Consider the following 27,215-nt stretch of genomic DNA (forward strand, 5'->3'; position numbering starts at 1 on the left):
ACTGTATCTGAGCTCATCTGAGATGGACTGATTGAGGAAAAGTGATCATAAAGTGTTCTGTGATCCTATGAGTCCACATTTCTAATTGTTTTTAGAATACTGGCCGTCAAGTCCTTCAGGCTGAAGAGGAAAAGGACCAGCCAGATTGTTATCAGCACAAGGTGAGAAAGCCAGCATCTGTGATGTTGTGTGGGTGTATTAGTGCTCATGGCATGGGTAACTTGCACATCATAAAGGCACCATAAATACCGAGAGGTACACACAGGTTTTGGAGCAGCATGCTTCAATCCAGGTGTTGTCTTTCTCAGAGATGTTTCTGCTTATTTCAGCAAGACAATGCCAAGCCACAATCCGTAAGAGGTGCAACAGCATGACTTCACAGGAAAGAGTGTGTTTAATAGACTAGCCTGCAGTCCACACCAGTCTCCCATTAAAAATGTATGGTGCAGAGTATGACATTGGAATGCCCACAGAGTTATTAGAAGAAAAGTTGATGTAACACAGTGGTAAAAAGGCTCCTTTTCCCCTTTTTTTGGGGGGAATATTGTGAAGGCATCGAATTCAGGATATGTGAATATAGTTGTAAACAAATAATGTTGATTAGGTTGAACATTAAATAGCTTGTCTTTACACTAGAGTTAACTGAATGTAGCTAACTGATTGAAGACAACATAATTACCAGATATACTGAGGTGTTTCAATGGATCTACAGTGCTTAACAAATTTATTAGACCAACTGTCATATTTGTCTCAGAGACCATCCAGCATCATGAAGTGCTTTAATGTGGACTCTTTCATTTTCAGTGAGCTCTCGACATTTTACCATTTTGAACAGGAATGAGGAATTTCAAACTGAATTCACCTCTTTATACCAAAATTTGAGCCAGCTCACAGGGCTTCTCTGAGAAGTCAGAAATTAATCAAGCATAACATTCAAGCACTAAAACTAATTTTTCTGTTCAGGAATGCAAGTAAATAACTAGAATTTGACATATTAATCAAGAAATATTAACGTGCTTTACTATTTTTTCTGTTTTTTGTAAATCAGTAAATTTGAAAATTCATGGATAACAATAATAATTACATTTTAGTATTAAAAATATCATTTTGGTTAAAAAGCTTCTACATATTGGTGTATTAACCATTGCAGAAACATAAAAAATGATTTTGGTAATTACCAATAATGTTAATTAAGGGCAGCTGTTTCATAAACCTTTCTTTGGGTAGTGGTCTAATAAATTTGTTAAGCACTGTATCTCACAGGCAAATCCAAGGAAGAAACTCGGGCACATGAATCACTTAATGCCGTTTTGACTCTTATGAAGATGCATTAACATTAGTCATCTGCACCTGATTAAACTGCATTAAGTGATTTGTGTGCTCCAGTTTCTTCCTTGGATTTACCTGTGAGATAGATCCATTAAAACACTTCTGTACCTTACTGGTCACTTCTGTGAGCACCGACCTCCACCTGTGGGCTGAAGTGCAAGAGACTCCCTCTTCACAATTACCAAACAGTTTATTGGTGAGAACTAGTCCAATGGTTTTCACACTTTGTGCCCAAGGCATACCTAAGATTAATCCTAAATCCCAAGGCAGTCATATGCATGCAAAATAGCCTCTTTGGCACAGGGCACAGTTTCTTTGATTGTGTAGTTGTAGTAGTAAAATACAGTTTTATGAAGTCCTACGCTGCACCTAGACTTGCCTTAAACCCCACCAGTGGGCCTCAGCGAACTATCTGGGAACCATTGGGGCAACTGTGGCTTAGCAGGTAGAGTTGGTTGTCTTGTAGATGGAAGGTTGTGGGTTTGATCCCCAGCTCCCACAGTCTTCCTCTTTGGGCAAGACACCTAACCCAAATTTGCTCCAACTGTGGTGTGTAAATGCGTATGTGTATGAATGAGATTAGCTAATCTGACAACAGTGAATGAATGGGTGTGTATAGGTAGGTGTGACCTGTGGTGTAAAAGCACTTTGAGTAGTCAGATGACTAGAAAAACTCATTCACCTAAGGTATGTTTATTCTCTTGGGACATTCAAAAAAAGAAACATTTACACGTGGTAAAGATTCTGATGAAAAAGAGATTTTTTTTTTTTTTTTTTTACAGCAATTGCTATTTTTTGTGGATCAAGGAGGCTTAGCTTTTCTCAGATGCAAGTTATAGAGGCTCAAAGGTACAAAAAGGGTGGGAACCACAATTCAAACTCTACTTACAGAAAGAAAGAAAAAAAAAATTAACAGCTTTTGTATTCTGAACTGAAACAATGTGAGAATTATAACAATAACTCAAAATGATGTTACAGTAGTCAGTCATGTGTAGACTGTTGGACATTTGCCTGCCATAGAACATTAAACACAGGTAATGATCCAGCTTTAAATCCCAGAGGCAATAACAACACAGATGCAGATTATAAAGGTTTTGTCCTATTAAACTTCTGCGTTAAGAAAACAGAGCAGACAATGTAAATGTAGAGCCTTACCTGCGATCGGTGACGGACGCCTGCAGAAACTGCACCAGCTTCTCTGGATCTGTGGTGTTGGCCCAGGGAGCGGGCATCATCTGGCCCGGCCACAAAAACGGCACCTCAAGAGCCATGGGGTGATGGTAGAAGACGAGCACCTGGTACTCCTTCTCCCACAGATACTGCAGAGTCACCTGGAGAGGGAGGCAGCAATACTGACAAGACTTATCTGATGAAAATCTTACTCTGGTGTTGTTGCTTTTCCAAAATATTTAAACAATTCTAACTGTCATCATACATCTGTTTTATTGTTTTTTTTATTTCAAAATAGCTGCAGCAGTTCAAAAAGAAAGATGTATTCACAAATTAGTAGACCACTGTTTTTTATTTCATGAACAAATTTCACAAAATGAGAGTGGTGGAATGTTATTACCACCAGCCTTAAAAACATTATATGAATTGGGGTAATTATTTTTTCAATTAAGATAGATGTTTTAGTGTGGAATTTCTACATATTGTAGTTTTAAAAGGAAGCTTTTTATCACCACTACAGCTTTGCTAAATGTTGAGAGATTAATGTTAGGTCTCTTTAAAGAATCAACAACAGAATACAGCCTCAACAAGGTGTCAAGAGATATCATTTGTTATGTGATTTATATGTAAAGATTGATTATTTACAATACAATACAATACAATACAATACAATAACTTTATTTATCCCCGAAGGGAAATTCATTTGTGTGGAGTCTCATCTGTTTATGCCATATGATTGACATGTCAAAAGTAGGGGTTAAGCATTTTTAAACAGAAAGCTGATATGTACCTGTCAACTGACTCGAAAGGAAAAGAAAGCAAATGCAAAGTAGATGCCTGATGAATTGCACTGCTTCCTTATTATTCGGCTTGTCTGATTGACCCAAGAAATTGTCACGTTTCTTACTTCTGGGGACAGGTGTGTTTTATTTGTCTTGAATAACAGTTTTATTCCTAGTCAAAATATATTTCTTGTCAAGAGAAACAACACAAAGTCAAAGATTGCAAATCAAAACTTAAATGCACAATTTCTTCACAGGTTTCAAAGAGGTGAAACATCATTTATGAAGACATTTCTCAGAAATAACAGTTTAAGGCTGAGGAGCACTTTCAAGAAATGTATTCTCTGGTAAACTACTGGCATAAACTTTGGGCTGCCCTTAGAAATATTTTTTTTTAATAATATTTTTACAGGACTCTGTCTAAAGCTATGGAACACAGATGTGTTGCTTATGTCAATAGCTATGCCACTGTTAACTAAGCTATGTTATGAGGTTGAAAGCAGTTGAAAATTAAGACATGACTTCAGCTGCAGGGAAAAGCCATTGATGAGGAGGACTTTACTGAACTATAAACTGTGGGTGCTTTTGTCTGTCTTTGGGAAAGGTTGGATTTTACTGTTTTAGTGGAGGTTATAGTTACATAAGATCATCAGTATATAAGGACTAATATGGGACAGTTGATGGTAAGAGTCAGTTTTCATTTGAGTTTTAATGAGGCATCGAATTAACTGAGAGCTGCTTTGTTATTTGGTGGGATTTATGTGTTGTTGTTAGTGTCGGATGGTATTTGGCTGTTGTAAGCTATAGTAGTAGCTAGTGTGCTAATGGAACTAATGTGAAGCTAAGTGTTGTTGTTTGTGTGTAAAATGTTTGTTTAAACAACTTACACAAAGACAAATACAGGACTGTCTTTTCTCAGTCATTTCCAAGGTTTAGTCATGTAATTTCTACAAACAACTAGGCTGTAATAACAGGGTAAATCACTCAGGCTTGGTTTCTACTGTGTTGGACTTTTCAGACAGAAACAGGCTCCTTCATTCCTGTTTTTGCACAGACATAAAGCCATCACAGTGTTTCTGTTTTGTATGTTTAATTGCTGCTAATTGCAGGTTATCAGTCACCTGGCTGTTTAAAATATATGTCCGGTAGTTGTGCTGAATGGCCAAAATTCCTGAAGACTGCCAGTATATTTGCCAGAAATAAAAAGCTCTAGCTGAAGCTCTGGTCTAACTTAAAAGGGAGAAATGATGTGGTACAAATGATGGCCTTGTATACAGTGTTTGCTTTAACAATACACTAATGATACAGTTTAACAGTCTAAGTCGCTGCTTTCAATATTGATCATTTCCAAGCGTGTCATGCTTCCAATAATAAAGTGGAATACTATGACTAATACAGCAAACATTAATTACCACCTCTGGGGGTAATTACTTGTATACTGTGATAGAGCTTTTGATACACTGGGAACATGCCTACTCCTTGTGTATTTCGTATAACTGTGTCAACTAAGACAACTGTAAAATCACTGCAGGCAATTTCATTTCATCAGTGATATGGTGACAGTGGATTTTGTTGCCAGAATCGCTCATGGAACATAAAGAAAATATAAGATGCTGAAACCATCATTATGCTCTGTCTTCAAAGCCCAGCTGGTTATCATGGCACCACATGGAGGCGGTGCCCTGTAGACCTTTGCAGTAGATGTCATTATCCCTTTATTTCCCTTGCATTTGAAAGTTGGGGACAAAGAGTGTCTTTGCCCACTTTTCCAGTGCCGGTGGCACAAATCACTTCCTAGGGATTGGTTATTTCCCCTTAAAATAATAAAAATTCTGCAAAAGTAGCTTTGTGCAGCAGGTAGATTTTGTTTCTGAGCAGAACAGTGAGGTTGAAGTGGCAACGAGGGAGTAGTAGAGTAGATGTAGTTAAAGCAATGTTCAGTAAGGTTCAAGAGGAGTGAATGAAGCAGAAAAGAACACCAATCTGACATTTGTCTACTCTAAATTTAAACACCACCCCGGATGCCCTCCAAAGCACTGAGAAGAAGTTCATTATTCCCTAGAATCCACTAGTCAGTGTTGGCCTTTTCCTCTCCTCTACATTCAATTTTCACTGAGCAGCAGCACCTGACAGGAAACTATGATCAGAGAGCAGCCGTGGGAGGTGCTGAAGGGCTGATGAATTTTAAAGGTGACTGATATTTCCAGTGCACTAAAGGTTCTTCTAATACACCTTCACCTCAAGGTTGTCAGGATAACAGAGTTTAAAACTTTGATATGATACTGGTGGAAATCAAGAAATATCAATAACTGTTTGGACAGCACAGCAGCTAAAGTCCTTGGCACTCAGTATGGGATAATATCTTGTTTTTAAAAGCTACAAAATGTAGAATGTTGCACTGGAATGTCTACATGAATTAAAAAACGACTATGCTAATGCTCTCTTTTTAAAACTGTGTACTTACATTACTTTAAATATTTCCAACAGTTTTTAAAGCCAAACACAACTGCTGGAAAAGAGCCACTGTGACGGACATTATAGTGGTCCTGAACACTGGATGTTGATTAAAAGACTGCTACATTAAGAGGCATGCTGCTGGAAGCCAACCTTCTGTTGCTGTATATCACAATTATTCTCTGCCATTGGCTACGTGTTCTTTCACCCAAGCACTCCCAAACATTTAACTCCACCTCTGACCCCTGTTATGTGACATCACTAGACCTATCTAAGTCGAATAGTCCTGAGGTGCTGCTCAGAACAACAACAAAAAAAAAGTAAATCCCAGTTGTGGATTCATGGATGAAAGATCCTTTGCAAGAAGCTTGCAGCATTAACGAGGAAAGCACCTTTAAACAGCTTTTCTCCACCTTTATATGGAATTCTTCCATGAAACCAAAACAATGTTTTACTTTTTGGTAAACTTGCATTATTTAGTATATTTTTCCTGAATAGCCTTGTAAATTCAAAATTATAAGTCAGCGGCGACGAAGGGCCGAACTGAGCAGTGGGTTGGTCTCCACTTGTCACCTTTTGTTATTGTTTTCACTAACCCCAAATTTCAACATCCTCATCCTTTGCTCCTACCAAAAGTGAGCAGTGTTGCACAGCGGGAGCACAGCGCTACGTAGCCCTGAGCAGCTTGAGACAAGAGGGTACTAGAGCATGGGTTCCAGCAGGAAACGTATGTAAACAGTGGATTATTTTGCCTTCCTGGTGTTGATTTGCCATTCATTTAGGCCTGATTCCATGATTTTATTGCGTCTTCCATGTTTGAGTACATAATGAAGTTTAAAGGTTTATGTTTTCTACATAGAAAGTGTGGTTTCATGTAGAATTCTGTGGTTTTCTACCTAAATGGTGCCATAGCTCTGTGACCCACTGACCTCTTGATGCTTGCTTGTGCCACAGGATAAGACTTAATGTTGATATAAAGACGATTTATAATTGAAAGCTCATGCCTTGTGTTGTATTTAGAAGTTGACCGGGTCCTTTGCATGTTTTTTGCTGGCTGTTTGGATCAATCTGCTTTGTGTGAAATGATGTGGTTAAGCAGCAGCTGGTGCTGAAAATAGCACGTATCTCAAGCAAAGTAGAATGACGTGGCTCATCTGGGATGCACCAGAGCCAGAGTGCAGGCAGTGGAATTGCAAAGACTGACTAGAAAGGAAGTGATTTGCTCCACAGTGACCTTTGCGAGTGGGTCGCGGCACAGCTGATGCTTGTGTGACGGGGTTCACACAATGTGCTTTATTACCAAATAAGCTGTGTTTCCTCTCTCTTATTATGGGAAATGTGAGGTCTCTTGCAAACAAAACTAGTGGGTGGTGTTAGAAAGGAGTCATAGTGTGATGTGCTTCACAGAGACGTGGCTGCTTCAGGATGTCCCTGACCACAAGGTGGCCATCACCGGTTTCCAGACTGTCTGGGCCAACCAGGATTGCACGGAGAGTGTTAAGCGAAAAGACGAGGGGCTTGCCATTCTCACTAACAACAGATGGTGTAATCTTGGTCATATTACGGCAAGAGAGCATATTTGTTAACCTTGCAAAGCAGATGGATACACCCGTTTCCGTGTTTCTCACTGGTGAATCCATCTTGTAAAGCTCCTGCCTGAATTGTTTGGGCCCAGTTAGAAAGTGACAGGACCAATCAGTAATGAGGGGCAGTACTTTCAGGTGCGGCAGAGACGTGATGCAAGCAGCAACAAGAGGCCGGTACAATTATGGGGGAAGACATTAGCGTGGATGCTGCTAAAGCATCAGTTTTATCAGCACTTGATGACATTTCTTTGTTAAAAGAAGAACAAAGAACAGCAGTGAGTTGTTTTCTTTTCAAAAACGACAAAAGTCATGTACTGACATGTCTACAGTAGCCATGGTTCGCTTTATGCATGGTTCTCTATGAGTTTACTCCTCGGTAGGGATGCACTGCAGTAGTGGCTACTAATAGCTGTGGGACTTGGTTAATATTGTTTACCAAAGGAGATCTGGAGTGTCCTCCTCACAGCTGTTTGCATCTTCCCCTTTACAAGCCAAATAATTGCGTAAAACTTTGTGTACACCATCGTAACCAGACTGCAAACTGACCACCTGAGTGCCCTCATCACATTCTCGGATGATTTTACTGAAGTTACCATAGGGAGAACATTACCAAACTCTAGTTAGCATTTGATGTGCAGACCAAAGGGGAAAGGACCCTGGACAGAGCGTGAATCCCATTTCGACCCCTTAGCCCTTATCTCAGCCCTATCGCTTGGTTTTGCACGTTCATGTCAGGTGTCCTAATTCTTTTTTGAATCAAGGGCTAGGGCTAAGGGCCAAGGGCTACATAGCCCTTGAAACGAAGATTTTTGAATGAAGCTTTGTTGTCACCTCCAATCACACAGCTGTTTATCAGCAATGTGTGATGATGAACAACAAGTGGCATCTCATTTCTTAAGGGAAGGTTTTCAACTCTACCCCTTACCACTCTGTTTCAAAAGGCAAGGTGTAGGCAGAGGGGAGGCACTAAGGGGAGGAAATGGGATTGGCCCTTACTGTATGCTGATGTAAAGGTGACATACAGCTCTTCACAAACTTTAAGAACTAGAATGGCCGTCTGAGGCGGCAGACCCCCGCCTAAGCAGCACCGATGAGGAACTTACGCTCCCATTGATCACTATGGTGTTCAAAATTTCGAAGTCCGAGAATAAACGAACGGGTGCGCGGATTATCACCAAAATCTAATCAATTCTTCCCTGTCACCAGCCCAATATTCCCTGAAAGTTTGGTGAAGATCCGACTTTCCATTGTCGAGTTATCTTGTACACATACAAACAAAGAAACAAAGATACGGAACCCTTTACATAACCCCCGGCCGATTTCATCGGCATGGGTAATAACTGTGACAACACTTAGCATTTTTATAATGTCAATTTTTTCATAAATCCGTGGTAACAGTTACCCTCTATATCTGTCAGTGGATGTTACACATTTTTAGCCAATAAAAAGACCTGGTGCCTAAACCCTCAATCATGCACACTTGTAACTTTCCATATAGAAAGGCAGAGCACTGGTTTGGACAATGCAGTGTTTGCACACAACAGCACATAATGTAATTGTTTCTAATGTATTTGTGCAATTTAGGCAGCATGACCTCCACTGTCTATCTCATACGCTCTGAGTTTGTTTGCAAGTGACATAACCTTTGCTTTTGCATCTGTATGAGACACCAAAAGGAGTTTAGAAATGTCAGTTTTTGTATACCTTTCACTTACTGCAGCTTTGGCTTAAAATATGACTGAAGCTCTCTATGTTTCTAAAGGTTTGGTATGTTTTGATACTATCCATCACAATACAATGGCGGCTGTGCAGCTTTAAAATGTGTTATCAAAAAGTCTCAAAAATGTAGACAACTAGTGTGGGTGCACCAAAAACAGAATGGTGAATAAAACAAGAGTAATAGAAAATAATTATGGTAATCTTTTTGATGAAAACTTTTCTCACAATGAGCAAAAATCGCTATCAGAATTAAATTAAAATAATTATAAAAGGCAGAAGAGAGGCAAATCTGAACATGGAGGACTTTTCTACTTGACTTTTATGCTAAAAAGGGCACACTGAATGGATGTAATAACCCTCATTCAGAATCTCAAGTGATCAAAACACAGAGAGAGAAAACAATAATTAGCAGACGCTGTTTAAACACAGACAAAATGATGTGCTTCTTTCAATCAGGAGCTGCTATGAGTGTTTGAGGCCAGCTTCTGGGTCACTTAACTACACTTGATCCCTCCCCCTGTGTGGTGTCAAATGTTTCTGAATTAGACGGTACCTCTTGAGCAAAGACAACCGGGCAGAGTTTCTCTCCAAACACTTCTTTCAGCATGGTCACCAGCTTTTCATGGTGCAGGTTCTGCACGCCGTAGAAGTGGTTAAAGTCCAGGAACACGACCTCTCTGGCATGAGCCGACAGGAAACTACTGATCTGCTCCAAACCTTCTCTGACCTTGAAAAGATAAAGAGCATGAATTAGCAATCTCTTCACTTACACCACGATGTAGAATATAAAACTAAAGTGAAGTACTTTAAATCACAGGAGAAGCTCTCAGGCTGCTCTTACATATAAATAAGCTGCCAATGTAAAAACATCACTAAGCAACCACAAGCATGTCAAATATTCATGACTTTAAAAACCACCCAAACTCAGATCTCTAAACTGACCGTGGCACTGAAGAGTCCGTGGGCGAAGAACAGCTCATTGTCAGGGTCGCGGGGCTTGGTGGAGATGCGCAGGTCAAAGAAGCGGATCCCAGCCTCCAGCTGGCTGTTGAAGTTCATTGTCTGCGTGGCTAACCATTTCCTCATTAGCTTCTTAGCCACGGTGCCAAAAACAGAAACAAAGTTCTGCACCGTCTCCGGCTGCTCCGGGCCCACAGGAGACGCCTCGTCGATGTAGAAGCTGAAGGAATCATGGGAACCTGGAGTAGAAAACACAACACAAACATGAATGCAGGTATTGACCGCTGCCTGTTTATATCTGTGGTGGGACACAGCTGGAAGAGAGGGGTCAGAGATGGAAAACAGCCCGCTGCCATGGCAACAACACTGACAAAGGAAACAGAAGCATTCAGGGGTCAGAGTTATGAACTCTGGCAACTTGAAAAGAGGAGAGAGTGTGTGCTCACACACACTGATGTGCTCATCCATTGTGTTACTGAAGCAGCTTTGAGGGAACAGCAATGTTGTTTTTATTTGGCATTCTTACTTTATAGCTCTCAGTGTAAATCTGTTACTCTGAATCCACAGATGGCACTGTGTTTTATAAAGCTATAAAGTTTCTGTTTGCCTTAACTTTTCTAGACCACCTTAGTTTGTAATATTTGTCTTTTAGAAAGTGTTCTCAGGAGACACTTTTGTCCAAACTGTAGTAATGTTTGCATGTAACAGTTTACAGGTGATAAGATGCACTATGTGGACAAAAGTATTTGGCCACACCTGGTCATTATTGAATTCAGGTTTTTAAATCAGACCTGTTGCCACAGGTGTATAAAATCAAGCACCTGACCATGCAGTCTTTCTGAAGAGACCACTGACTTGATAAACATGGTACTGTGATGGATGCCACCTTTGCAATAAGACAGTTCATGAAATTTCATCCCTGCTGGATTTAAGGAGTCAACTGTATGTGATATTATGATAAAATGGAGGCGTTTAGGAACAACCGCAACTCAGCTACGAAGCAAAAGATCACATAAAATCCCAGAGGTCAACGACTGCTAAGGTGCATGGTGCATGAAAGTCATCAACATGGCTGTTCCCATAGCTTAACCCCCAGTTTCCATATACAGGGTGCGCACCGGGGAATGCCGGCGAATCGTACTGCAGAGCACTTCACTCCCTCTCTAGTCTTTCAGAGCATTTCCATAGCCGGCGCTCCAGACCGGCAGCGACGTGTGCCTGGACCGACACTCTGCTCTGCTTCGTTTCAGATACCCTGCAGGTCTATTTTCAGCGCCGGCCGCCGCTAAACCTTGTAGATTCGCTGTCATATACAAAGCACCAACCATGGAAGTCACACGCGTAGAACATCCGGTTCTTTCAAAGTAAAATAGTGCACGGACTCCCGATCGTAAACCATCACTGTATCAACATTACGTCTCATCCTGCAGCAAGAGCAAAGGGTCACCGAGAGTTCAATGGGTCACAGAGCTACAACGGCGCCATTGACGAGGAATTTTGCAATTTTTTAGCCAAAGAATTTTGCATAAAACCACAGATCCCAAAAGGTAAAATAGTCCGCTGTATTCCTGCATGAACTCACAGTTCTCTCGTGATCTCTTCCTGCTGGTCAGGATTGCGCGCAGCAGTGCTGAACTCTACACTCGCTTCCAGTGGGTGTGGTCACTCTCCTTCAGTCGGAGCAAACCCGCGGCACGCACGCTATATATGGAAATCAGAGGTAAGAATTCTGAACTTCCACTGGCATTGATGTAAACACAAAAACTGTGCAGCAGGAGTTTCATGGAAGAGGCTGAGCAGCTGCATGTAATCCTCACATGAACAAGTCCAACGCCAAGCATCGGATGGAGTGTACACAACACTGGGCTGTAGAGCAGTATATTTAGATTCATTCTGCTATGGATTCATTGCTTTTGAACTAATTTCATTGTATTCAATATGCATTTTCATAAATGCATCTATCTATAGGGGGGTTTCTAGCAATGTGCTCCCTGGAAAGTTAAAGCATCCTGTCGGACTAACCCAGGGAGCATCTGTTGAGCAGAGCTTTCTCCACCAAGTGAAACTACATCCATTTTGTAATAAAATGTATGACAAGAGTGTTCCTTACTGAACTGCTATATTGTGTAAAGGAGAATCTAATCCTGAATTTCCCCCACTGAAGGTTAAGTATTTCTGATTCTGAAATGAAACCACTTTGATTCAATTCTCCATTTGGAGGCACTACAGTGATATTGGAAAAAAAAAGTCTGTTATTGTATTGATGGAAAGGCAGAACAGGTCATGCCATCATGGAAGCACAGATTAAATAAGGTCTCTCTATGCAGATGTTAAGCAAATTAGTGTGACGGTAATTCTAGTATCCACCTCCTGTGCTCATCAGTGGAATCCATTTCGTGTCCTTGTTTTCTTTATCATGTTCCCTCTTGTGCAAATAAGAGAAGAAGAAAAACCTTTCCCTTCTCTACAAGCAGAACACACAAACATGCACAACCACACATCCACTGATGGCCAAAGAGCCTGGATTGACCTTCAGCTAATACTCCAGTGCCAGGTCTCTGCAGTAGGCCCAGAGAATGACCATAAGCGGGGCAGACAGCTGAATCCCGAGGCGGGGCAGCGAACAGCATCACTACAGGCCGAGCTGTAGCACCGGGGTCAGCGCGTTACACAGTTTGACCTTAACCAGTCGCAACAGCTGCCTCTGCTGTTGATGCACAAAAAGATTTCTTTGTGGCTCTTCAGCAACAAAAACATTCTTCTCATGTGGTTATTTTACTAGGTTTTGCCTAAGTAGCTTTTTCTTACACTGTATAATCCAATAATAAAATTTAGTATTGACATAGACACTCAGGCATTTAGCGTTCATCTACAGCTGCACAGCTGAGGATCATGTTTCTGATAGAATTATTATCATGATATGTAAGGAAAAGAGGTGCAGCCCTTATATATAATTCATCAGTCGCCTATAGGATCATGCCAGCTATATCATCAAAGAATAAGTGAATGCTAAACACCAAAGGCAAACTAGTAAAGCTTCTATGTGCATAGATAACAAGCATTGCCTTAAATATGTATGACAAAAGCCTGTGCATTATGGCAACCACAGAAAGACTCAATCTGACAAAAGAACATGTATAAAACATCCATTAGATCTTGCAGAGAAGGTTCCAGCTATCAAGAAAAAGCAGGATTTTTACCTGAGGTTATACAATTAACTGATTGTTGTTTACATAGCAGAATAATTTGCTCCCACTGTGCAGAGAATAAATTTTCCCACCCATACAAATTGCAATAAATAATCCTGTTTTGGATGTGAGTCATCTCCTTTTTATTTTAGTCTAAAAGACCAAAAAAAAAAAAAAAAAAACTTTCATTAAAAAGTGTGCAATGTTCAAAAGGTTTAATGCCATTTACATTGTTTAATTCCAACAAATAAGAAAAAAAAGGCCAAACAGTGGTATTTCATTTTGAAAAGATATTAATTTTGATAGTTGATCAATTGATTCTGTTAATTATTACTGAGGAGAATGCTGATTGATTGATATTATCAAAAATAACCCACATTAGCATTTTTGAATGTCAATTGATTTAAGACCTTAAGACGCATCGATGACTTAAAAAACTTAATAAGTAAAAAATAATTTTTAGATGGATTTGTGACCAGAACAGCATTGTATCTGTCTTCTTCAGTGTGCTCTGCTTGTTTTTTGTCTTTCTACATCCTATTTCTCTCTTTCTGTATCTCCCTCTTTATTCATATCTCACTCTTTTCTTTCTGCATCATCTCTCTTCTCTTGTTTGCATCGTCCGCTATCCCTCAACCATCTCAGTAAATCTTTGTCAGACGGCTGTTTAACATGAGTCTGGCTTTCTTACTACCACAACTGAGGAGGTCTGGGTACAGACCACACATGTCTGACTCTGCCTCTCTGACTACTGTGAGATGCTGGCTCTGTCAGGATGGATGTGATGTTATTTAGGATTTATTTTGTTTTATTTTATTTTATTTTTTTTACATTGAACTTTACATAGCTATGTTGCCTATGTATCTAATAAAACTTTCGTCAGGTTTTTGACCTTTAAGTTGTAGTATCTTTTTTAAAAGACTGTTTTATTAGCAACTGCAAAGTATAAAAATAAAATACACTTATGACATATAGCTTTTTTGCACTTTTATGAAAAATAAATTAATACAATTTAAAAATAAATTAATAAATAAATAGATAAATAAAAATAAATTAAAAACGGTAAACATTTAAGAGGAAAAAGGTATATCAGAACTGAATAAATGAATAAATGAATAAATGGAACTAAAGTACATAAAGCATACATAGTCATAATAATACATTAATCAAAAGAACGTATAGGATTAATTAATTATAAAAGTGCACTTATAAAAGGTAAACCAGTTCTAATTGTAAAATACAGTAGTTAAAGATGACAAATCACATGCATACAAGACCAATATGCGTCTAGTATCCTAACTCTTACTTTAACCCTGGAAGTTTAATCTGACTATATTCTGAAAGTTTAAGCATGTATTTCCATCCTGACAGAGGAGTGCTCTGCAGCCAGACTGTCCTCCCGTAACTTTGCTGTATTTTGCCTAGTGCTGAGCTCATGATGAACTAATGTGGGGTCTTTCTAAATGATATCACGAAGACTACAGTCTAGATTGGCTCTCTCTGTGAAGTGTCTTGCGATTGTCAAGAATTGGTGCTATATAAAAAAAAACTGATACACTGATTGATCGAAAAAATTCAAATTTATATACATGTCTGCACTGGTAAGATACAAATATCAACTTTTTGAATAAATAATCAAGGTCTTCTCTGTGTGGCAGTCCAGATGTACTTCATGGTTAAGCAGCATTTCAGGACAGTGATGGGCATTTGGCTCTTATTTTGGTATTAAGCTTCAGAAGGTGGAGGGCTCTTGTTTCTCTTTCATCTCTTTATGATCTAAATTACCATATAACCTTCAATTTCCATCGGAAAAAAAAAGGGCTCTTGCAAACTGGACAAATCGGTCACAAGATCACATGGGAATAAAGAGAACATACAAACAGTGTGTCGCTTTGCTTGTCAGAGGTTGATGTGCTCTCTGTTTACTTCCTGTCTGATAATAACATTGATATAATAATGGGATATTCAACTAGCAGCTTGTACATGGTATTTTTAATCTAAAATCTACTGGATGACCTGTGCAGTCATGTCTGACCTCTGATTTAGACTAGCCCGCTCTGCTTATATTGACACTTGCTACCAGCAGCTCTGTGGAAAATAAACTCATTTGCACCAGAGTGCATAGCATCAACAGAAACTGCAGGTAAGATCAAGGTTTGTATCCTTCTTTCTCTGGTCCAACAACAACTAGACTGTTGTTAAACCCAGTACATATTCATTGTACCTCCAGCTCCTGTAATTCCTGTCTGTGGTGCAATGAAAATTTTTCACATTTCACAGACTTTCTTTCTCTCCCCTCGACACCAAGCATTACACATAATACAAGTGAATTAAAGTAACAAATATTATGTTAACAGAAGTCAAATTTAGAAGAAGTTGAAGACTTTACATCAGTGTCCTAATGACATTTGTCACTTTTAGGGGTTGGCTTTCCAAGCTTTTGTGGGTTGACTTACTAAACTTTCGTGGACAGGCTTGTGAGTATTTTGTTATTATAAAGATTAGGGGTGTGTGTTTCTCTCCTTCTCAAGACAATTCGATTTGAATCTCAATTCACAAGCTACGATTCAAATTAACTTACAATTCATTAAAATACAGAACGATTCAGTCCAATCCAATCCGGTACAAACTGATTGTGCTTGAACAAAAATTTGAAAAAAAGGGAAAACAAGATGATTTCATAATAATCTAAATTTATTTTGAGCTTATTTATAAAAGAGATTTAATCCCAGGCCTCCTGTGCAAACATTCTGAAATTATGTTTAAGAAAGTTTTCATCACACATACAGTATGCCCCGGTATCACTTTGACAGTTATTTGGGAGAAAAAATATTTAAAATTGTTGTTACTGGTACATGTTGGTCTTTCTGTACTTGTAACACCCTTGGCATTATTAGTCCTAATAACAGTAAGAACTAAATATCATTTTTTTCTAAGAAGCTCAAATTTAACTCAGCTGTCTCAACAGATGAGATTTATGAGCTGCCGTAGTTCTTTATTGCTTTTCATCAAAGTATACAGACAGGCAGACATTTCAAAAGTTATCCTTCCTTCATATATAGTCCACATGACTTTTCCTGTGGTGCAGAACTGTAACTGAAAGATGTTTAGGCAACGACTGGTGAACGGAACTCTCATTTAAAGGTAAAAGGTCACTGCGGGTCTCAAAAGATTACAGATGCTGAGCCAGAGCATGGCGGCACGGGATATGATAACAAGCAGCAGAGCCTCAGTGAATCGATCTCTTACGTTAAAACCGGTCCTAAGACCAATTCATGCTTCTTTTTCACTGATCCAGGGCTCTGCGGACTGTTGCACTCAGACCTTTGACGTCAAGATCGGTTCACCGGTCCATATCAGATTATCTTTACACCACTATTAAAGATGTAATATATTTTATATGGTATTGTACGAATGTGTATGTCATTTGGAGTTTTAGTTCATGTACATGTGAGATGCAGTTTTTGTGTAACGGAGCAAACACTGAAAGTTTTATATCTTCATTTGCAGTTTTCACCGTTATGTTAAAGTGGAACAAGTTTCAGTAAATGAAAGAAACCTTACTAGGACTCTGTCTTCATTGATATTAATTTGACTGACTACACGCGCATATATGTATAACAAATCAGCAGTCCGTGTGGCCTTTGTCTTAGATGCAATAAAACCCCCATCATTCCTCTTGTGGCTTCAACATAATTCCAAACTTTATCTTTCTATCCAGAAACACATGATTTGCTGGCAAAGACTTGCCCTGTACTTATGTCTTTGCTCAATCTGATCAAAAATGATTAAAAAGGACCACAGCCTGTCGTTTATCAGTGTTCCCAACTGTCTGACTTCATGCTGTTTGATGGCTTTCTCTTTGACAGAAAGTCTCAGAGACTGTCACAACAGCCGGGCAGAGCTGCAGCACTCTCATAAGTAGAGGATGTGAACTTTTTCAGCAACATAATCACATTCCAGACACAGACATTGTGTCCTACGGGGTAAGGAAAATGTAAAAAGACAAAGAGAGAATAAGCAAGAGTGCAACAGAGAAACAGATAAGTGCTGAGATGAGCTGAGAGGATGATAGCGCAGAGATTCTCTTGATGGTGATGATGCTGAGGATGGCGGGGGAGGTCGGTGATGACTGTTACTTGAGTTGACCTGTGTTAACGGAGTCATTCCTGCTGAATGAGAGCAGAGGATTCAGAGAGAAAAACTAGCGGTTTATGCTTTTTTATCTTCACCAAAAAATCATTAATGTTCACCAGAGGCTTTCAAAAACAAGCTGAGGAGAGGAGGAGAAGAAAAATCACAGCGTGAAGATGAGCTAAAAGACACTGAAGGACAGATATGACTCTCTCAGTAGGTTTTCTTCTATATAATTTCATAGAAATTATTAAAGGTTTGCTCTTCCACTTGCACAGACCTCTTTTTTTATATTTGATTTGTCTCCCACCTCCTTGCACTTTTCCATCATTTTCAAGTGGCAACATGCACAAACCATACATTTTCAATAAGGCTACAACTGTTTGACATTTATAATCAAAATAAATGTCTTGGAAGAAGAAAACTAATTTAACCCTTAGAGCCCCAGCGGTGCAGATCCATGCCGCGGGCACATCCCTTTGTAAATTGCTTGGTAACTTTTGAACCGTAAGTCATAGGCACTAGCTTGTTTTTTTCTGTGAAAGCTCTGTGTTGTGCCTTTCTATATATGTGCTTCATGTATTCGTAGCTCTCACAGAACATTTTCTAGTGAGCCCAGAACTTGGCTAACTTCCTGGGGTCTCTGAAGACACGGTTGTCGTAAACAACAAGAAGTGACACAGTTTAGAAAAACGTTAATAACTTTTGAACCTTATGTCGTAGATCCTCTTTTTTCCTCTGAAAGCTGACCATTTTGCTGTTCGTTTGCTACCACTGATGTCGCCGTAGTCCTTAAGGATGCCGTTCTAGCGAGCCCAGAACTTCTGTGACTTTTCGGGGTCTTTAAAGATTAAATCCACGGTGTTAGATCCGGTAATAAGCGTCTTTTTGTCCATTTTTAATCCACTTTCAATATTTTATCTTGGCTTTATTCGGTGGATTCCGCCATATTTGTTGAGGGCGATGTTTGAGATGTAGTCAACTAGTTGCTTCTCCACGGCTTAAAGGAATGGCACAAATGTATCTAACTGCAAAAAAAAGTGCATGGACTTTTTTGTATATATGTATATATCTTGAAAACCGTTAGTCACAGAATGTTTTTTTTATCACTGTTTTGTCTCCAAGAGATGGGAGAACAAGTCTGTGCAAAGAAAATTCTTGTCACTATTGTTTACTGTGTGTTATCATTGAAAATCTTTGAGTTTCAAATTCCAATTTGTTTTTTGTTTTGTCTTTAGAGTCCTATAACTTTTTCAAAATTCAAGTGACATTACTGTAGTAGATATATTCTTAAAGCCCAAGTTGTCCTGAAAAAAAAAGATGTATAGAGCTTGACTGTGCACCACAGGGTTGATGTTTTACAAGCTTTTAAAGAAAAAAGTCCAGACGAGACATGATGGTGAAAAAACAGCTGTGAGCTCTAAGGGTTAACTGCAGACAGTGAGGCAAAAGGCCTGCTGAGAATCCATACTGAGCCATGTCTCCATGAGTGTCTTACTGACAGTGAAACGCAATATAAAAATGGAAAACTAACTATGAGCACAGTGTAACTAAGATTTATGATACAAGAAATGTGTCTTTGATTTCTATTAGATGTGTTGTTTGCAGTTGTGGTTATATTTAGGGCAGAGCTGACAGGGAACATCAACACATGCTATCCTGCATGGTTGTAGGAACAACAGCTCCAGGACCCTGTTGTAATTTCAGTCAGCTTCTGGTGGATCGTAGTACATTTACATGCAGATAGAGACGTAGATTTTTTTTACATCAGTCTGACTAAAATAAGCTTTTGAAATACCTGTAAACATGTTTGAAATATACTAACACAAACAATGACAACAGGTGACATGATGATCAGAATTTGTCATTTATACCAAAGTTCTCATGAAATTATGCTGCTTACTGTAGTTTTAAGATAAAACAAAGATTAAAGTTCAGGTAAATTGGTGATATTGTTCAGTCATAAAGGCCACTCCAGAACATTCACCTAGTCTTTAAACCATTTCTGTGTAGCTTTACTGCATGCTACGGGTCACTATCTTGCCAAATGGAATCCCCACAGCATGATGCTGCTACCACCATGCTCCACAGTGGAAACGGTGTGTTTGTGGTGATGTGCCTGACTGGAAAACATCCCATAGATGGTGTTTGGTGTCTAGCAAATGTAGCATCTTGTCTGATGGCCTAAAAGCACCACTGATCTCATTAGATAAAAGAACTTTCTTCCACTTGACGGTGGAGTCTCCCACATGCATTTTGGTGAACACTATTGTATTCAAGATCTAATAAGAGTTTTCTTCAACAGTGGCTTTCTCTTTGCCACTCTCCCATAAAGCTTTGAGTGGTGAAGAACCCGGGCAACATTTGTTGTATGCAGGGTCTTTCTAATCTCAGCTGCTGAAGCTTGAAACTCCTTCAGAGTAGTCATAGGTGCCTTGATTGCCCCTCTCACTTGGTTAGAGGCGGTGACATTCTACCTTATATAACGTTTTTGATGTAGAAACCTACCTCCACGCCTTTTCAGGACAGATTTTTCAAAGCAGATATCCGTTTAAGCTAATTAAAAGCCATAAAATGCAGATTTTCATCAGTTTGGTGCAAATGTCAGAAATATCACCAGCACTGATGTGTTTTATCATAGTTAGTAATAATAATACATTTTATTTATAACGCACTTTTCATTTCTAGAAATCTGAAAGTGCTACAAGGACTAGTAAAAAGGAGCAGTTAAAAACAAACATTTTAATAGAGTGCTTAAAGTAGGTCAAAAGCCTAGTTCAGTCAGATACTTCAGTGTACAACTAAAAAAAAAAAAAGTTTAAGTGTTCTCTACCTCTTTAACTTAATTCATAGTTAGTTTATCATCCCTTCTGGGAAATTTATTTCACAGATTCTGTACTGGTATGAGAATGCATTACAAGTAGAAGGATCACAAGACACACAAAACAAAACAAAAAAAAACACACAGCATTCACGTCAAGCAACGAATTCCAAATAAATGACGACAATCAGGTGTCTTTGTGTTCTGTTGGTTTAGCGCTGTGATGGTGGAGGGTATGAGACTGTTTTATTGAGACTGTTGTATCTGAATGTCCTGTATCTGGAAGGCAGTAATGTAAAGTACTGGTGTAGTGGGTGGGTGTGATCTTGTTATTGCGTTTGCGATGGCTTTGGCATTTAACTGAGACTGGGAGTCAGGAGGCCTATGAGCTTTGTGGCAATATTGTTTTTTGATTGTGAGCATATTGTAAACACATGTGTAACAGTACATGAGAACAGGCTGAACAATGCTTTTATAGAGTTGAAAGAGGAGATCTGATGTGACATTTAGACCTTTTAGTTTGCGGATGACTAAAAGTCTTTGATTGCTTTTCTTTTGAATTTCCTGTGTGTGTTGATCAAAGCTGAATTTATTGTCTATTGTTAGTCTGAGGTATTTGAAATGATCCACTGTTTCTGTGATGGTGTTGTCAATGATGGTTGGATGTTGGTGTGTGTGAGTCCCGAAGACTATTTCTTTTGTTTATTGAGGTTCAGGTGGAGAAGGTTTTGGTTGCACCACTGGTTAAACTGCAGGATTGAGTTCTGATATTCCTAGAGTGAATGATTGTCCGTGAGAAGGCCTAGAAGTGCGGTGTCATCTGCCTATTTGAGGAAAGTTAGGGTAGGTGAGGGGCTGGTGCAGTCATTTGTGGATAAGGTATAGAGAAAAGGGCTCAGCACGCAGCCCTGTGGTGCTCCAGCGTTGGTGGTGAGTGGAGCTGTGACTGATTGCTAACCTGTACAGTTTGTTGTCTGTTTGTGAGGAACTCGTATATGATGTGTATCAACCGGGAGGGGAGGCTGAGGTGGATTAGTATCTGGATTAGTTTGTGTCTCTGAATGGTGTTAAAGGCGGAGCTGAAATCAGCAAAAAGGATCCTGGCAGAAGTTCCTGGGGAGAAGATAGAGGAGGCAGGCCACAGCATCCTCTGTTCCTCTCTTAGCCTTATAGGCAAACTGAAAGGGGTCCAATTGTTTGCTGACAAGTAGCTGGATGAATTTTAGCAACAGGTGTTCGAAACATTTCATAATCAATGATGTGAGGGCAATGAGTCCAAAATCAGTGAATTCTGTTGAGCAAGGTTTTTTGGGAACAGGGGTTATTGTTGTTTTTTTCCACATGGTGGGAATTTTGCAAGTGTGATAAATTTCGCAGAAGAGAGAGTGTATCAGTGGTGCAAGTTCTGAGGCACAGGTCTCAGCACCCTCCCTGAGATGCAATCTGGTCCACGTTTTTTACCTGGCTTGCATTTGTGTCATTGATGCTGTACATCCCTTTCTGACAAGGGGATGGATTTATTGGGGTCTGGTGGGGGCAGACCACTGAGCTCTGTGAGGCACTCACAGATACAGTCATATATATCAAACAGATTGAAAAAAGAGTTCAGGTTATTTCCCATCTCAGGAGTTATTGTTTGGGAGAGCTTGGGCTTGTTTCCTGTTAGTGTCCTGTTAGAGTCGGGTTTGCTGGCTTAAATGCCGTCCAGCCCTTTTACCTGAAGGCTTTGTGTTTCTCCTTCAGGCTTTTCCTTTTCTGAGGGGGAATCCAGGGCTTGTAATTTGGATATTTGATTTTATTTTTCACTGGGATGGTTGTGTCAATACAGAAGTTAATGTAATCTGTAATAATGGATGTTTTCTTGTCTATGTCTCCTTCGAAAGTATTCCAATCAGTGCATGCCAAAGAGCCTTGAAGTTGTGTAATGGCATCACCTGTCCACTGTGGGGCACTGTAGGTGTTGGCTTGTGACGTTTGAGTTCCTGTTTGTAGAGCAGAAATAAACAGATGACGTTGTGATCCGCGAGTCCCAGCGGTGGTTTGAATAAGCACTGAACACATCCTTAATGTTTCTGTAGCATAAATCCAATATATTTTGCCTTCTTGTTGGTACATCTACATACTGCTAAAAAGAAGGCAGTGCAGTGTCCAGTCTGCAGCTGTTGTAGTCGCCCAGTATGAACACGGGGCCCCGGGATACTTTGCTAACATGGTGTTAGCCTCTTCAACCAACACCACTGCTGCTCTCCTGTCATTAGCGTCCGGGGGAATATAAACACAACTGACTACAACAGTAGGATATTTCCGAGGGAGCTAATGGGGGCGCAGAGACACTGTCAACATTTCCAGATCGGGGATGCATATTTTATGATGGACTTTGATGTCAGTACACCATCTGTCATTGATGTATAGGCCCGGACTGGCTCGTCTTATCCTACCTGATGATAGTAAAACTGTCCAGGTTTACTTCATCGTCCAGGACAGACTTGTCCAGCAAGGTCTGAGAGAGAGCAATGATCCAGGTGTCCCTGAAGGTCCGCTCCAGCCGGCACCGGGCGTGTAACAGGTCCATTTTGTTGAGAAGAGATCGGACATTTGCCAAGATGATTGAGGGCAAAGGCGGTTTAAAAGGACGTCTTCTAAGTCGGCACCGTATTCCTCCTTGTCAGCCTCTTTTCCTTGGCTGGAGCTCTTTCGGAAGATCAACGGCAGGCCCGATGGTACATGGAGGGGAGCTCTGTAGTGACAGTAGCTCGGCACGGGTATAGGTGAGAAGCTTACCGCTGGTGATTGGTTTCACCACCAGACTGTCACATGAGTATGAGCTTTGCAATTGTACAGATTACGATAGGAATATAGACCTGCATCATGTTTGAGGTCAATAACATGCAGACTAAACATACATACAGGACAAAACGAGGTGTTCAGATGTGTACAGACTGTGTTGTCGCAGCAGAGTGTGTGCCATTCTCAGAGCGTGTGCCAACTCTGGAGCAGACTGGCAGGGGCTGCAAGTATAATTGACCAACTATTTACCTAATTTGCAGTGAGCCATATTGCTCCAAATTTTCCTTCTAAACAGCTTTTTTTCTCTTCTTTTGTTTTCAGTTTCACACCTTTTAATTTTTTCTCGCATTTTTATGTCTGATTTCCTACCCTTCAAACAATCCACAGCCCTTTCACTGTTTAACCCTGCACCTGATAGCATTCATTCCTCTTGTTCAGGGACGCAAGCGGCAGTAGAATGAACTAGTCGAGGGACTGATTGACAGATTTACAGCTGGAAGTCCTTAGCCTGCCTTTTCCTCAACCTCAAGGGATGAATAAAGATGCCTCTGTTGCATTGGATTTGATTTTATCCTCCGTAAGGTCGCCTCGCTTTGATACAGTTTTCTTCTCCCATTTCCCCCCTGGCCTGTGGTGTTGGTATGTATTCATTTTCTTACCTCAGGTGAAGCCTTAAGCTCTTAAAGTCAGCTATTGGAGAAGCTAAGTATGCCTCCTGTGAGCCATCTCATGAATTTATAATGCTGTGGTTACATGGAGATATTGTAGTATCTCTGAGGTCTTTTTATTCCTTTGAAAAGTATTTCTGCTCTGATAAAGTCAAGCAAAATGTAGCCTTTTTTCCCAGTTCAGAGCTAGATAAACCCCACAAGTGTTGTTATAACAATTCTTTGAAGGTGAAGCTACTGGGAGGTTGATAACATCTCAATTGATTTAATTAATTCAATGACATTTTCTTCATCATACATAATTAAGATAAGGCAGCAACTTAAAAATCTGACTTATCCACTGTCAGACCTCTTTTAAAATATAGACTATTTACTGAATAAACAAGGCTGTTTCAAAAAGCATTTCAACATTGCAGTGACTGATGTTTTATAAATGTTAAAAAAGCTCACATTCAGATGAATGTATTATATAAAAGTAAAGGGTATTAATGTCAAGGCTGTTTCACATTTAAATACCGTTTTCAGGTTATGCTGCAGGCTGCTTGTAGCTCTCTTCATGGCACATTTGATCTGTTAGTACTTCAAATTGTGATTTCTGCCATCTTAAAACAACCTTATAAAAGTTACAAATATATAATATACAGGAATGAAACACCTGTAGGATACTTAGTGTTAGTCTGGTTCATTGAATCAGACAGGATAAACAAATGTTCCATTCTTTTATCTAAATGTACTACATACTTCACGTGACCCATATAAGTCCCTGCCACAGTTTGACCACCCTAGTCAGAAGTCTGGTTACACCACTAATAGCAGATATCATATGAAGCAAAAGTGAGGCAAGGAGTATGTACGAACTGACAGAGCTGTGAAAGCTGTTTCCAACTCAGCCAGCCTCAAATTGGCCTGTAGGTGCTCATTTTTGGCAGCTATTTTACATTAAGTTGCTGGTCATTAGATTAAAATGTGTAGTTTCATTCACATTTTGGTCTTTTTTAACCTTTATATATTTTGTTTAGTTTTAGTTGAAGAAAACTCACAATTATTTTGTCTTCACTTTTAGTCCCAAGTTTATTCTTTGAGTTGACTTTATTTGAAACAACAGTAAAATAGATTCCCGCACCGTCCAATTCAACATTACTTGATATAACCTAGTAATAAGAACATATACTTGATAATCAAGTAAGGTTAACTTAATAGCTATTAGGGTTTACAATGCATGGTTAAAGTTAAACATAACTTAAAATAAATATGTAGAAGAAAGCCAGAACTAGATGAAAAGTTGTATGTTTACTGTTACTGGTGAACATACAACCAATTTGCTGCATGCTAACCTGTTTAAAATTGTTTGGTATTAAGCATTATGCATCAATTAAAGCCAGGTATACACTGTGCCATTTCAAGCCGACCATACGACAGTTGTGGCAGAATGTCATCTCATACTGTACAATGATTGACAATGGCGCACGAGTTGTGTGCTTACACTGTACGATCCGACGGTCGTGCACAACTGGAGTGCTCACACTGTGCGGCTGAAGTTGGGACAGACTGTGACAGAAACCTGCAGAGTTTCCTTTTTAAAAAGTCTCACACACTTAGGGTGAAGTGTTTACAGTCATACTCTCTCTCCCCCTTTTTCTCTCCCGCTTTTTCTCTCACACGCTCTCTCTCCCTCTCCCACTACCTCTCTCTGTCCCACACACACAAACAGCATCACCTCTGTGTCAGCTGAAGGTCCACAGAAAGGAATATTTCCTGCTCGTTTATTTCCTTTATCATAGCAGGGTGCATCAGAAAGTCATTCCAGCTGTTGTCATGGTAATTTAAGACGCTGTCTGACCGCTTACAAAGGAAAACAATCCCCCAAAGTTGTTTGTTCTGCTCACGTTTCTGCTCTCACAGTGTAGCGTCTGGAGTTGTACGACCAAAATATCAAACATGCCAGAAATCCTCCCGACCAGTCTGGAGCAGGTCATCAGGTCGTAATCAGGCTGTGGTCAGCTGTCATACCCCCTGTACACAGCACGACAAACAATGCCCGATCTGACTGAAAGTCAGCCCGACTTCAGAGTAAGTCATGCGACTCTAAATTCTTGGCTGAATCGCATGAAAATCGCACAGTGTACACCTGGCTTAAAAGAGGGTCCAGTATTGAGTGAAAGGGGACATATTGCTTGCCACTGTTGTGGCAGTGGGACAAACTTCCTTCAATAAACGGATTCTTCCAGAGCGCAGATGACCAAGCAGTTAGGACGCACCCTGGCTCCTTTTCCATGAGTTACTCCCCACTCTCTCATACCTGTCTTTGACTTTATACAATGTCCCTCTATGTCAATAAAAGCATAAAAGTCCAAAAACCATTTCTTAAAAATGAATAAATATATAAGCTGAATTTTCCTCTGTGCTTGTATTCTGGTAGGAGGATGGTAGTCAGTCTAACTAAGCTATGATTGTGGCTAGACTTTACTGTGCATATAAATTGTACTGTCTGTCTTCGAGTTGTTCTTCCTCCTAGTGATGAAAAAATTATAGACAGCTTTGAATACCATCCATCCATCAAGACTAAGCAGGTTGACCCAGACATCCGTCTCCCCAGTGATGTTTTCCAGCTTTTCCTGGAGGATCCCAAGGTTTTCCCGGATCAGAGGGGATATATAATACTTCCACATTTGCCCCAGTGTCTCCTTCCAGTCCTTCCAAAGGGAGGCACCCTGGAGGCATCCATATCAGATGCCTGCGCCACTTCACCTGGCTCCTTTCGATGTGAAGGACAAGCTCCCTGGGGATGTCTGAGCCCCTTACCGTATCTCTCAGGCTGAGCCCAGCAACCCTTCAAAGGAAACTAATTTCAGCTGCTTGTGTCTGAGATTTCATTCTTTCAGTCTTTACCCAAAGCTCATGACTGTAGGTAAGAGCTGGAACATGGACAGAGTGGTATATGAAAGCATAGCTCCCTCTTTACCATGACAGACCAGCACAACTCCTAAACTTGTTGACACTGGCTTTATATCTGAAGAACATGTGACTTGATTATTTAATCACTGGAATCTTGAATTTTAATAGCAACATTCTTGCATCAATAAGCCCTCCTAGTTACCTCACAGTCCCTCTGGCAGAACTGCTTTGCTGACCACCTTACTCCAATGAACCTGCAGTGCTCATCTGAGCCACAGAAAAAAAAACAGCCTCTCACTGAGAAGCCTGTGTAAGGAAAGTAAGCTCCTTCTCCACCACTTTAATCAGCGATCACTACCTCACCTCTGCACCTCGCTGCAGAGTAGAGCTGAAACAAGCCATCCGACTAGACTTGATTGGCCTGCACTGAATGAGGCCAAAGAGTCATGTTAGGCCATTGCAGAGCACTGAGTCATGTCTGGAAGCTAACGCATTCTTATCTCACAAATAAGGTAATTCTGACCAGCAGAGGACTGGCAGGGTAATGCTTATGAAAATATGTATTATCTTTATATAATAGTCCTCTGTCTTGGCTACTGCATTATGTTGTGAGTCACAGCATAATAAGCAAGTCTCTAACTCTGTATTAACTCTGAATAAACAACTCTCCATGTGCCATGCTGCCTCGTGATTAGAAAACCCGACTTTAATCTGACAGTCTT

The 27,215-nt window shown here is 40.0% G+C and overlaps 1 protein-coding gene across 3 annotated transcripts in view; it reads right to left on the reverse strand.

Annotated features, from left to right (window-relative positions):
* Window positions 1–27,215, reverse strand: part of plcxd3 (phosphatidylinositol-specific phospholipase C, X domain containing 3) — a 56,082-nt gene that overhangs the window by 18,896 nt on the left and 9,971 nt on the right. For 2 of the 3 annotated variants that reach the window (XM_041788308.1, XM_041788307.1), the window contains exons 2-4: window positions 9,983–10,239; window positions 9,594–9,767; window positions 2,485–2,681 (exon numbers count right to left, since the gene is read on the reverse strand). In XM_041788308.1, coding sequence (XP_041644242.1) covers window positions 2,485–2,681; window positions 9,594–9,767; window positions 9,983–10,239 — 628 coding nt within the window. The remainder of the gene's footprint in view (window positions 1–2,484; window positions 2,682–9,593; window positions 9,768–9,982; window positions 10,240–27,215) is intronic. The other variant, XM_041788309.1, reaches the window with a different exon arrangement.

The sequence above is a fragment of the Cheilinus undulatus genome, linkage group 5 (genome assembly GCF_018320785.1).
Source record: "Cheilinus undulatus linkage group 5, ASM1832078v1, whole genome shotgun sequence".
NCBI lineage: Eukaryota > Metazoa > Chordata > Actinopteri > Labriformes > Labridae > Cheilinus > Cheilinus undulatus.